General features: G+C 49.6%; 1 protein-coding gene across 1 annotated transcript; it reads left to right on the top strand.

The window, feature by feature from the left end:
* The first annotated feature begins 7,784 nt into the window (after nucleotides 1-7,784).
* On the top strand, nucleotides 7,785-11,395 carry TMEM88 (transmembrane protein 88). Its single transcript, XM_083180046.1, has 2 exons — nucleotides 7,785-8,282; nucleotides 10,855-11,395. Exons 1-2 carry the CDS (start codon nucleotides 8,076-8,078, stop codon nucleotides 11,101-11,103), a joined length of 456 nt encoding a protein of 151 aa, XP_083036172.1. The 5' UTR covers nucleotides 7,785-8,075; the 3' UTR covers nucleotides 11,104-11,395.
* Nucleotides 11,396-13,675: the final 2,280 nt, after the last annotated feature.

Raw genomic sequence — 13,675 nt, 5'->3', positions numbered from 1 at the left:
CCACCCCCCCCCTATTCCCTCTTCTCAGATCATCACTCAAATCCAAGAACTTATTGTTTTTAACTGAGCCAGCGATTTATTATTTTTTTTGCATCTTTTTTTTTGTGAATTTGTGATATTAATAAATCAGAAAAAAAATAAAGATTTTGATAAAAAAAAAATAGTCCTTGTTTTACTTTCATTATTTTATATAATAAGATGTTAATGTTGATATTACACTTACGTCCTTGTTTATAATGCGCAGTACACACTGTATTATTACTGATCCCATCTGAGGCACGGCTGAATGATTCAGTAACGTGCTTCGGATCTAACCCGAAATCTGAACACCGCAGACAAAATAATGTGTCGGAATGTTCACATTAAAGAGTTAAACACTACTCCAAAATAAATTGATTCTGATGGGTCTTCGATCTTACCGGGATGGCTGTTAATACATCAAATTGGAGTTCTGCCTGAAATAGTCAGCTGAAAACGGGGAAACACACTGTTGCTGGCCAATAGGTTGCTGCAGCATCGTGGTTTCCATGGTTACGGATGATGCTAATACATTTCAGCCATCCACCCACTGCAGCGACAGTGTGTTTCTTACGTTTTAACAGATCATTTCAGTCACAAGTCCTGATTCAAGCAAATTGAGTTATTCTATGAAGTAGAACTATCCATTCTATTCATTTCAATGGTACATTAGGTTTAAGTAGTGTTCGCATTAAAAATGTAAGTATGTGCTGGACACCAATCAGCCAGGCTAGAGGCCGTAGAATAGTACTTCCTGTAACTGAACAACATGGACACAACCTCGCCTCTTCATTGCTTAGTGCATAAAGGGGAATTGTAATGAGAATCGGTCCAGAGGGAACAAGGTGCTATAACACCACATCGAATTTTATTTTTTAAAATTAGAAATCACCTGGTTGCTGATGGTTACGGCACCCGTTTCATGCACACCAGATATTTAATACCGGGTGTGGATTAATAAATAGACCGTCAATAGTTTGACCCCAAAATGGTCAACCCCAAATGTTCACCCGCTAACTGGGAATGTGAGCGGGGTCTAAAGGTACGGGAGAAGTCGCATCCAATTCCCCTCGAGCTGCCCGGTACCCCCTCAGGCTGCAGGATCGCATGCATCCGCTTGCAATGTATCTCATGCGATCCCTGCCGGTGGGAGGGAGTCCAACACGGAGATCATATGCACAGAGCGTATGATCTCTAGGGCCTGGTCTGATGTGCACGAAACCGCCCATCGGATGGGACGCCCGTCTCATGCTCTTTGGCCCGGTAGGATGGAATCTGGTGAAATCGAGCCCAAATCGCATAGCGTATGGAGGCCTTTACTAAGAGCCCGTCTGGTTTGTTTCTCCCATTACAGATGTTAAAACAAACCATTGGTGCCACCCACAGCCCTAAGCCAAAATGACGGATGATGGACGGATAATTAAGATTAGTAAATCCTTATCCATTATTTATATGGCGCCATCAGAGTTCTGCAGCGCCGATAGAACAAACCCAGTATAGACATAGAAAACATTCCCACGGATTGCAGTATATACTGTATAATGAACGCCCCGTAGTTCCAGGAATACTCGCTCAGGGAAGACGGATGGGGCTGATGGGGCGTGAAGACGAGGCGAGCCATGGAGAATAACATGATGGATAATATAGGATAATGCAGAACAAGAAGCAGATGGCGGAGTATTGTACACATCTATAGACAGATGGAACCAGATTACGATGCGAATGCCAAGGAAGTTGCGAGACTCCGGAGGCCGCTGCTTGTGCGTGATGGTTGGCGCACGGCCCACTCTGCCACACCGCCGGATCCGTCTCCACAGGTTCCCCAATTTATGGCCTGCTTGTCCCTGTATATTACATACACATTGCAACGCTTGATAAAATGAGAAAACAACAGTATATATCTGGGGGGATATATAGTGCTTAATGGCAAATTGTAAAATATAGACTTTTATATAAATGAATAAGGGGGAAATGAGAACACAGAAGCTGAGAGCGCCCCCTGGTGGGGTGTGTTACCTTCTGCGTCCTGCTTTGTGCACGGCCGGGTGCAGCTCTCTTCCTTCTGCTGTATCACAGTAATTGTATACTGACCTGACCTGTGCACATTATTATGGAGGCTCACCCCAATACCTTGTGCCTCTAGCTCTGTTCCATCACATCCTCTCCTGCTCTTGTCCGTCACTCCCACCATACAGCTCCTACTGTCTCTATACCAGCATTAGTGTCTTAATCACCCCCCCCCCCCCCCTACACACACACACCTCATATTCCCTACAAGGACCTCCTGCTGTCTCCTACCCCATAGCTGCATACCCTGAGTCCTGACTTCTACAGGAGACTCCCTCACGTCACCTAGCCCACATAACACTGTTACATCATAGATCCCTCCCCTCCTGCATTCTGCAGGAGACTCCCTGACAGCAGCAATCTCCCTCATTAGTCTAGTAATCTCCCTCATATCACCTAGCCCACATTACACTGTAACATCATAGTTACCTCCCCTCCTGCATTCTGCAGGAGACTCCCTGACAGCGGCAATCTCCCTCTCTCCCTCATTAGTCTAGCAATCTCCCTCAAGTCACTTAGCCCACATTACACTGTTACATCATAGGTCCCTCCCCTCCTGCATTCTGCAGGAGACGCCCTGACATAGCAGCAATCTCCCTCTCTCCCACATTAGTCTAGCAATCTCCCTCATGTCACCTAGCCCACATTACACTGTTACATCATAGTTACCTCCCCTCCTGCATTCTGCAGGAGACTCCCTGACAGCAGCAATCTCCCTCTCTCCCTCATTAGTCTAGCAATCTCCCTCAAGTCACTTAGCCCACATAACACTGTTACATCATAGATCCCTCCCCTCCTGCATTCTGCAGGAGACTCCCTGACAGCAGCAATCTCCCTCATTAGTCTAGTAATCTCCCTCATATCACCTAGCCCACATTACACTGTAACATCATAGTTACCTCCCCTCCTGCATTCTGCAGGAGACTCCCTGACAGCAGCAATCTCCCTCTCTCCCTCATTAGTCTAGCAATCTCCCTCAAGTCACTTAGCCCACATTACACTGTTACATCATAGGTCCCTCCCCTCCTGCATTCTGCAGGAGACGCCCTGACAGCAGCAATCTCCCTCTCTCCCTCATTAGGCTAGTAATCTCCCTCATGTCACCTAGCCCACATTACACTGTTACATCATAGATCCCTCCCCTCCTGCATTCTGCAGGAGACTCCCTGACATAGCAGCAATCTCCCTCTCTCCCACATTAGTCTAGCAATCTCCCTCATGTCACCTAGCCCACATTACACTGTTACATCATAGTTACCTCCCCTCCTGCTTTCTGCAGCAGACTCCCTGACAGCAGCAATCTCCCTCTCTCCCTCATTAGTCTAGCAATCTCCCTCAAGTCACTTAGCCCACATTACACTGTTACATCATAGATCCCTCCCCTCCTGCATTCTGCAGGAGACGCCCTGACAGCAGCAATCTCCCTCTCTCCTTAATTAGGCTAGTAATCTCCCTCATGTCACCTAGCCCACATTACACTGTTACATCATAGATCCCTCCCCTCCTGCATTCTGCAGGAGACTCCCTGACATAGCAGCAATCTCCCTCTCTCCCACATTAGTCTAGCAATCTCCCTCATGTCACCTAGCCCACATTACACTGTTACATCATAGTTACCTCCCCTCCTGCATTCTGCAGGAAACTCCCTGAAATAGCAGCAATCTCCCTCTCTCCCTCATTAGTCTAGCAATCTCCCTCATGTCACCTAGCCCACATTACACTGTTACATCATAGATCCCTCCCCTCCTGCATTCTGCAGGAGAGGTCCTGACAGCAGCAATCTCCCTCTCTCCCTCATTAGTCTAGTAATCTCCCTCATGTCACCTAACCCACATTACACTGTTACATCATAGTTACCTCTTCTCCTGCATGCTGCAGGAGACTCCCTGACAGCAGCAATCTCCCTCTGTCCCTCATTAGTCTAGTAATCTCCCTCATGTCACCTAGCCCACATTACAGTGTTTTAGGGGAAAATAGGAATGAGATAGATACATTTACATTGAATCATCAGCACCATTTCCCAGCACTTTACCAAGTATAGTATCTCTTACGAACTGCTTTGGGGATCATCTACATTTGATATGTCATTTTACAAGATTCCTCTCAGATGTAGCAGTACACACCCACGCTTCTAGGTGCCATGTTCACAATCTCACCATACTGTATATGGAATTAGACACGCCCTTTGAGTGAAGCATGACACGCCCCCTCAATGGGGCACTGTGCAAAATTCTACTACCAACTATAATCTCCCTGAAACTACTTTTCAAAAGTAGGCAAGTATATCATACCCTCTACCACCTCCCCTCTGCCAAACCTAAACCCATCCGTTCTACTCTATCTCCCACCCCTTCTTTCCTAATATACTCACCCTCTGCCAAACATCCATCATGGCTACTTTTAACATCCACCCCCAAACCCAGGCCCTCCTTCCTTCCTGTAACCAAAATTAACTATCCCCACTTCCTTCCTTTCTGTAACTGAGACTCCACCTCCCACCATCACTTCTGTAAGAGATCCACCCTCCCCTGCCCACCCTCTCTCCTCCCACCCTCACTTCCCGCCCTCCTGTAACAGACTCACCCTCCCCTGCTCATCCTCTCTCCTCCCACCCTCACTTCCCTCCCTCCTGTAACTGAGACTCACCCTCCCCTGCTCATCCTCTCTCCTCCCACCCTCACTTCCCTCCCTCCTGTAACTGAGACTCACCCTCCCCTGCTCATCCTCTCTCCTCTCACCCTCACTTCCCTCCCTCCTGTAACTGAGACTCACCCTCCCCTGCTCATCCTCTATCCTCCCACCCTTACTTCCCTCCCTCCTGTAACTGAGACTTATTCTCCCCTGCTCATCCTCTCTCCTCCCACCCTCACTTCCATCCCTCCTGTAACTGAGACTCACCCTCCCCTGCCCACCCTCTCTCCTCCCACCCTCACTTCCATCCCTCATGTAACTGAGACTCACCCTCCCCTGCTCATCCTCTCTCCTCCCATCCTCACTTCCCTCCCTCCTGTAACTGAGACTCACCCTCCCCTGCTCATCCTCTCTCCTCCCACCCTCACTTCCCTCCCTCCTGTAACTGAGACTCACCCTCCCCTGCTTATCCTCTCTCCTCCCACCCTCACTTCCCTCCCTCCTGTAACTGAGACTCACCCTCCCCTGCTCATCCTCTCTCCTCCCACCCTCACTTCCCTCCCTCCTGTAACTGAGACTCACCCTCCCCTGCTCATCCTCTCTCCTCCCACCCTCACTTCCCTCCCTCCTGTAACTGAGACTCACCCTTCCCTTGCTCATCCTCTCTCCTCCCACCCTCACTTCCATCCCTCATGTAACTGACTCACCCTCGCTCCCCTCCTGTACCTGAGATTCTTACTAAATACCCACTTTATTTAACCCAAAGCCCCAGCCAATCAGGTCCTAGCTGCCATGTTACAGGCTGTTTTTGAAAATTGCAGGTTGGTTGGCAGTTTTTCTCATTGCCAGGCTTGGTACCTCTGGGTGCAGATTATTCACCGCAAAGTACTTACCTGGGTGGTAGTCAGGCAAAGGTCGACGTGAGTTTTTCCACCATGTTTATGCCTATGTTGACACCTGATCACGTGAACCCCCGGTCGGCACACTGCTTCGCTCCCCATGTTTGTGGCAGGTGCCTCAGTCTGCTCGGTGCACTTCACCGCTTCTAGTCAGAATCCACGTGGATGGAAATCCAAATAAACCTCATGTAGACCTTTTGGCCATGTCGGACAATTGCCTGTCACCCTAGACATTGTCTGTGAGGCACCCGGATACCGGCCAGCAGCTCTAGTCAGACAGAGCAGAGCCCCCGGTGGACAAATGATGTAGGTGCATCATTTATCATCTCTGCCGTCCTAGTGTTCATGCCCCTCTCAGACACTTGAATACTCATGTTTTATAGTAACCAGCAGCGCGGCGCCAGAATGCCGACACTGAGGCGGATGTCGCCATAATCCCATCATTTCCAATGCCAGTAACCTGCCCCTTGAATAGCGGGGGGTTGGTGGCATCCATGCCCGGTACCGCCGGCCATGGTGATGCCACCCCCCCTATTTACCGACCTGTCTGCCCCTCACACAAGGGTCAGCCTCAGCCGGAATGTTGGTAACTTTCCTGTTGGGTACAGAATAGTTTTTGTCTTCCCACCTCCATATCTGTCACTTATTCCAGGTTTATGTTATCATCCAAGTCCCTCTGGCCCAGAACAGGCTCCCAGGTCAAAGTTCTACCCGGCCTACGCCGACACAATGGTCTGACTGGGGCCTTAATCCCCCTCAAAACCTGGCCAGGATCTATCTGGACCACCTGGCGTTATTGTCATCCCAAGCAAACATGGTCGCTAGGTTGACACCATGTCATACTTTAGGCCTGCACTAAAGATCAACAGCCCTAAGGTCGATAGGTTGACAATGGGAAGGTCGGCATTTCATACCCTACCACCCACTAGGGCGGGGAGGGAGAATATTATAGTGTGCTCGAAGCATGGCGAGCGCAACCATTACGTTGACATTCGGGGGGAAAAAACCATGAAAAACTCATGTCAACCTTCCCATTGTCGACCTAACGCTTGTGTCAACCTTTCAACCCCGTCGACCTATTTCATGTGTCCAAATGTCATCCTATTGGTCAACAGGCCATAGGTCGACACGTGGAAAATGTTAAAATACATTTGACACAAACAGTACGTTGACATGGAAAAATGCCAACATGAGCTTTTCACTTTATGGTTTAAAAAAAGGTGTTTTTGCACTTTACTATCCTCGTGAGGTTATAAATACCCTTATACAGTGTCTATGTTGACCTATGTCAACCTACACAACAACAATCGTGTCGACCAATTGCTTGTGTCAAGTTTTTCACCATGTCGACCTAAGATATGTCAACCTATGGCTTGTCGGCCTTATTACTGCCAACCCTATGACCTATACCCAATGGGTGCAGGGGGGTGAATGTATACCCAGGCAGACGATACAAGTCACCCGGCGCCGCACCGCTCCCACCTGTGACGGGCAGCAGTTCTATATATTGGCGGTGTATCCGGTAACTGCATAGAGATGATGCAAAAGCTCTGAGTGGGGATTCCTGCCGATGGCGAGATCTGGCCGTGCTGCAGCTTTAAGGGGGAGATGTACTAAGGTGGGATGTTTCCCATAGCAACCAACCAGATTCTACTTATTTATTTAGCCCCTTCTAGAAGATAATAGATAGTACCTGATTGGTTGCCCGTAGCAACAGCCGACGTACAATTAAACTCCCATCTCAGTAACAGTGGAAGATAGTCCTGTACACACAAACGTATTCTTATATAGCAGGGGTGGGGAACCTTCCGCCCTCCAGCTGTTGTTGACTACACATCCCAGCATGCCCTGCTAGTTTTGCTATTTGGCCATGCTGAAATTGTTGCAGGGCACGCTGGGATGTGTAGTTCAACAACAGCTGGAGGGACAAAGGTTCCCCATCCCTGGTATAGAGAGATAGAGACTGATGACTGGGTTTTATATACAGAATATAATAGAGGAGACCGGCATCCGTCCGGCCCGGTGACACCAGTGGATTTGGGTGACTGATCACCTGGGGGTCTGCACCCCTTCAGCCCTGTGCTGGGGGGGTCACCAGTACCTGACACAATCCCCTCCCCCCACACATCATTCCTTCCAATGATCCCCATCACCCCAAATCTCACCATGACCAATCTACCTTCATGTACCATCAGCATACAGTGATGCTGTGCATGACCCACCGCACGTCATTAGTGGGGAAGGTCTTGACCACAGAGCTTGCACTCTAGGTGTATGAGGTCATATACTAAGGGGGGATCTGGTAGTCCACATTCCTGAGAGAGGGCGCAGAGTATTAGGGGAGTGAACCATGCTGCATTCCTAGATAAGAGGAGGGGGTGGGAGAGAGAAGATGGGTCAGTCATATACAGAGTCCTAGCCAGCCCCAGAGTGGACACAGAGCTTTCTAGCCTGGCAACAATGGGTGAAGGTGCTCTGCCCCCGCCGTATACCCCTGCCCCTCCGGTGCCCAGAGAGCCCCTGGATTGCTGGGCCTGCGCCGTCCTCATCACCGCTCATAACCTGCTCGTGGGCGCTGCCAACCTGGCGATATTCATTGTGATGTGCGGAGGTGCCCTGCTACCATCTGCTGCCATGCTTCTGTACGGCTTCCTGTGCCACCCGAAGGTCAGTATCTGATGCCGCACTCTGTGACTGGTAATGTTGTGGGACTACAAGTGCCAGCATGCCCTGGAAACTATGTCCGCCTTACATGTTTACACTATTTGCCGTGTACTCCTGTTGGCTTGGCGGGGTCGGTTTAATTAGACGCCAATGAGCCCCGGCCGCAGGGAGCGTGCGCTCTGTATTCCCCATCACATGGACTCACAGTAAGGGTTAATATGTCAGGAGAGCATTAAGCTATCAGTGTGGTTGTGGAATGTGGGGGAGGACATATAAACAGGGGCTAATTACTGCTCCGCCTCGTTATCATCATATACAGATAGGCTGAAACGTCAAATAACAAAACTTCATTTTTACTTAGAATTTGAGGTAAAACGGAAAGGGTGACCAGTTTTTCATGATTTTTTTATTTACCTGCCTGGTTCATACCTAACGTTCCTTGCGGGCATAGGTTGGGGATATAACGGTGTTCTGAACGCAGCCTGCGAGGGGACGTGGCACACTAACACGTTATCCGTGTTCTCCCCATGCTTGAGTGGGTTTCCTCCGGGTACTCTGTTTCCTAACAAAAATATACTGGTAGGCTAATTGGCTCCTAACAAAATTAACCCTAGAATGTCTGTGTGCGTGTATATGTGGTAGGGAATATAGATTGTAAGCTCCACTGGGGCAGGGACTGATGTGAATGTTCAACTATTCTCTGTACAGCGCTGCGGAATCTGTGTGCGCTATAGAAATAACTGGTAATAAATAAATAAATGGACACATATCCCACAAGTACCCCGAACTCAGGTGTCATTACATCCCGCTCTGTATTTTAATATTTTTTGGGAAGAGGGGTGGTCACCCCCCCTTAAATGTAAACATGCTGTGTGTGGTCCTGAGTGTATTGGATTGCAGAGTTTGGATACAGTCAGAATCGCGGACGGAGGGAAATAGAGAACAGATCATACATCACCATCATAATAATATTATTTGGGTATGGATTGTATGGTCGACCTAAAGTTGGTCGACACCACTAGGTCGACATACTGCAAGGTCGACGGGTCATTAAATCGACATAAGCATTAGGTCGACATGGTCCATGTCGACAGTAGTAAAGGTTGACATGGTGTTTTTCACTGTTTTTTTATCCGAATGTCGACAAAGTCGACATGGACACAGTTTTAAGTGCACCGCGTCCTCTCGCATCGCTCACTACGCTCGGCACACTATTTTATTCTCCCACCAAGCCCTAGTGGATGGTAGGGCATGAAATACCGCCTGTCGTCACATGTCGGCTCATAAAACAGTGCAAAACCCCATGTCGACCTTTTGACTGTCGACCTAGACCATCTTGACCTAATGACCTGTTGGCCTTGTCCCATGTCAACCTTGCAGTATGTCGACTTAATGACTGTCGACCAACCGACCGTATCACTAAGATTTATATACAGCTTTCTCCAAAAAAGGCGCCTTATAAACATCAAAACAACTCTGCACATAGTACAGCAGGTGTAAGTAATTCAGCAATACACAAGGGACTCGTGTCCACCTAGTGACCATATCCCTAGACAAGCCCCACAGGATTGGTGCAGGCATGTCGGGTAATAACTTCCACAGGTTGTGTATTCCACCCTCACAAGGCAGCCATCTTGGGCACACTGCATGGGATTACCCTGGGTGGAATAAGTTACCTCTAGAAGAGATGACACAAAATGCGGTGATTGCCGGATGCATATATAGGAAAGCGGGCCCTTGTGTAGTATTGTGATATACAGTGTATGGAAAGAGCCACGTGAAGCTCATCCTACCCGCCGAAGAACCATCTAAGGCAGCCATCTTGGGTAAGCTACGCAGGTCACCGCTGACAGGGTGTGTAATCCGTGGGGTACACATTACAGGAATAGTACACGGTGCGGCGGCAGTACACTGTGGGAAGAACAAAGCTGTACTGGGGGGGGGTGTGAGAATGTGGGGAGCACACTTATGTCCCAGCTGAGCCTGGTGTTCTCCCCCCTTACCTCGAGGGGTAGGCTCGGGGACGTGAGGACCAATGTGTATGAGGGTCACCTATTATCACTTCATTGTTTCCTGATGGGAAGTGACAAAATGGCTGCCTCTAGGTCATAGGTCACACAATGTACTGTAAACACCAACGGCAGCCATGTGAGGGAAAATCTATGGTAGTATATAATGAAAGGAACCTACTATATATATATAGCAGTTCTCCAGGCAGAATGACTAACCTCCCGCGCCATTGCAATAATTCACATGGGTATATTTATCATATATGGAGATGTCGCCCTTAGCAACCAGATTCTGGCTATTACCTTCCAGAAGGTGTAATGATGGTTTGGGGGCAGATGACATAAGGGGCTTGTATAAAGCCGCCCCAATGTCTGCACTACAATGGGTTCTGGGAAGGACTCAGAGAACCGCCGTTCCTGGCCGTGCTGCGATATATAATGGTGTAATGTATATATGTATATGGAGACTCCCTCGCACATTCCAGTACCAGACAGAGCCGCACTCTCTCTGCATCACCGCAGTACGCCCAGTCTGTAATAACCCTTTCCTTCTCTCCCCCTTCCAGTTCCGCCGGCCCAAAGAGACCCTCTGCCCGGCCTCCCTCACTCCGACGGCCTGCGTGGCCCTGCTGGTCTTCGGCGTGGTGCTGGTCCTACCTTTCCTGATCCTCGGCCTGGCCGGTTACGCCCGCATTGCCCGCTGTTTCAAGCTCAGCTCCTGCTTCCTGCCCTACAACCGGGCCATGTACCAAGGAGCGACGTCCCAGAGGCACCCAGCCAAGCAGGGCCCGGCGGAGAGCAAGGCCTGGGTGTAAGCCGTGCTCTGATCTACCGCACCATCCAGAGACTCTGCCCCTGCACCGCGGTCGGCAGTCATGTGACATTTCCAGCGACTGACAACAAATGGCTGCACACTCGCCTCTCCCTCCTTGCGGCCTCTATGCCAGAGGCTGGCCACGGATGGCTCACCGGCCGATGTGGGGGCTGGCCAGGCATGCCGGGAGCCTAAGGTTTCCCCACTCCGTGCTAAGAGAACAGGCCGCAAAATTTCCCATTTATGTTTTACCCTTTGTGCCAATAGATGGAATGCAATAAATGTCATTTTTATATTCACACGCTGGGAGTCTGACGTGTAAGTTCTGAACACGGCTAATGTCGACTTTATCTGGCTTAGGCTGCCCGCTGTGTATATATATATATAGGCGGCCAGTAGCTGTCATACGCAGGTAAATCTCTCTTCATGGCTTAGTAAATAATAGACCCCTCAATCAGAGTGATTTAACCATCTCTGCTAAGCCGTGGATATCCTGAAAACCTGTACCGTTACGGTGCCTTGAGGGCTCAGTTTGGTATCCGCTGTAATAAATATTGTAGAGAGATAAAGTGCCAGCCAATCAGCTTCTAACTGCCATGTTACAGGCTGGGATGAGTGCTTCATATTGATTGGTAGTTGTGGGCACCTACTGAGGGCATCTGTGCTGCCAGGGCACGCTCGTGGGCACTGTTACAGGACAATACAGCACAGGAACGGCAGGGTACGGGGTACAATCATACTGCACAGAGCAATCTAATTACACGCAGCACTGTGCAAGGAACATGGGTAACCCAGGTAACAGGCAGCACGTGACACTGAGCAGGCCTCATGTGCACACCCAGATAACAAAGGCAGAGGAATCTGAAATGACAAAGGCTGTGGCACCATCTTGTGGCAGATCGGTGGTACTGCAATGAGCGCTCTGCTATATAAAAGTACTATGGTGGATGGCATTGTCGCAGCCGTTACTGCAGGAATTGTGGCAATACTACAGGAAGCATCTTGTGTACATAGAGGCCCTCTGCCTGCTTCTGTGATCTACTCCTGTGTTCCAGGACATCGGTCATCTGAGTAAAGGTGCCCACAGACGCATCGATCCCGGCGTGCGTTCTGTGCTTAACTAGCACACATAGCATCGCATCGTTTGCCTTGTGCATGCGATGCGATAAAAAGCGAGTACAAAAAGTATGTGCAGCACATACTTTTTGTACTGTGCCGCGGGAGCGCGCACCCCATCCCATAGCATCGCACCGCCGGGATCGGAGCGTGTGTGCGCACCTTTACCCTCCGAGTACTTAGGATGGAGAGAAGCAGATAACTCACCATCAGTTGTACGCAAACCGTCAGCCTCAATCACGCCCCCATGTCCCCCCTCACCTCAATCCTTCTTCCATCTATGACTCACGCCTCTGTCTCCCAGTCTCTCATCATGGGCCAGGAGCACTAAGCTTCAAAAGTGATAAAATGGAGAAGGATAAACGTCCAGCCAATCAGCTCCTACCTGACATTTTTCAAACACAGTCTGTGACATGACAGGTAGGAGCTGATTGGCTGGCTGTTTGTCACTCTCCATGTTATCACTTTTGAAGCTTAGTACATCTGGCCCTATATCTGTTCCTGTCCCTCCTTATTTCCCATCTATGTCCCCCAAACATCTGTCTCCATCCCCATTGGTGACCCTCTCGCTCATCTATATCTCTATCCTTCCCCATCTAACTCACTGTGCCTCTCTATCCATCTAACGTCACTGTGCCTCTCTATCCATCTAACATCACTGTGCCTCTCTATCCATCTAACATCACGGTGCCTCTCTATCCATCTAACGCCACTGGGCCTCTCTCCCCCCATCTAACATCACCGGGCCTCTCTATCCATCTAACGCCACTGGGCCTCTCTATCCATCTAACGTCACTGGGCCTCTCTATCCATCTAACGTCACTGGGCCTCTCTATCCATCTAACGTCACTGGGCCTCTCTATCCATCTAACGTCTCTGGGCCTCTCTATCCATCTAACGTCACTGGGCCTCTCTATCCATCTAACGTCACTGGGCCTCTCTATCCATCTAACGTCACTGGGCCTCTCTATCCATCTAACGTCACTGGGCCTCTCTATCCATCTAACGTCACTGGGCCTCTCTATCCATCTAACGTCACTGGGCCTCTCCCCCCATCTCACATCACTGGGCCTCTCTATCCATCTAACATCACTGGGCCTCTCTATCCATCTAACATCACTGGGCCTCTCTATCCATCTAACATCACTGGGCCTCTCTATCCATCTAACATCACTGGGCCTCTCTATCCATCTAACATCACTGGCCCTCTCTATCCATCTAACATCACCGGGCCTCTCTATCCATCTAACATCACCGGGCCTCTCTATCCATCTAACATCACCGGGCCTCTCTATCCATCTAACGTCACCGGGCCTCTCTATCCATCTAACGTCACCGGGCCTCTCTATCCATCTAACGTCTCTGGGCCTCTCTATCCATCTAACGTCACCGGGCCTCTCTATCCATCTACCATCACCGGGCCTCTCTATCCATCTAACGTCACCGGGCCTCTCTAT

This window comes from Crinia signifera, chromosome 4, assembly GCF_055691185.1.
Source record: "Crinia signifera chromosome 4, ASM5569118v1, whole genome shotgun sequence".
Taxonomy (NCBI): Eukaryota; Metazoa; Chordata; class Amphibia; order Anura; family Myobatrachidae; genus Crinia; species Crinia signifera.
This window is presented reverse-complemented; position numbering and strand designations above follow the sequence as displayed.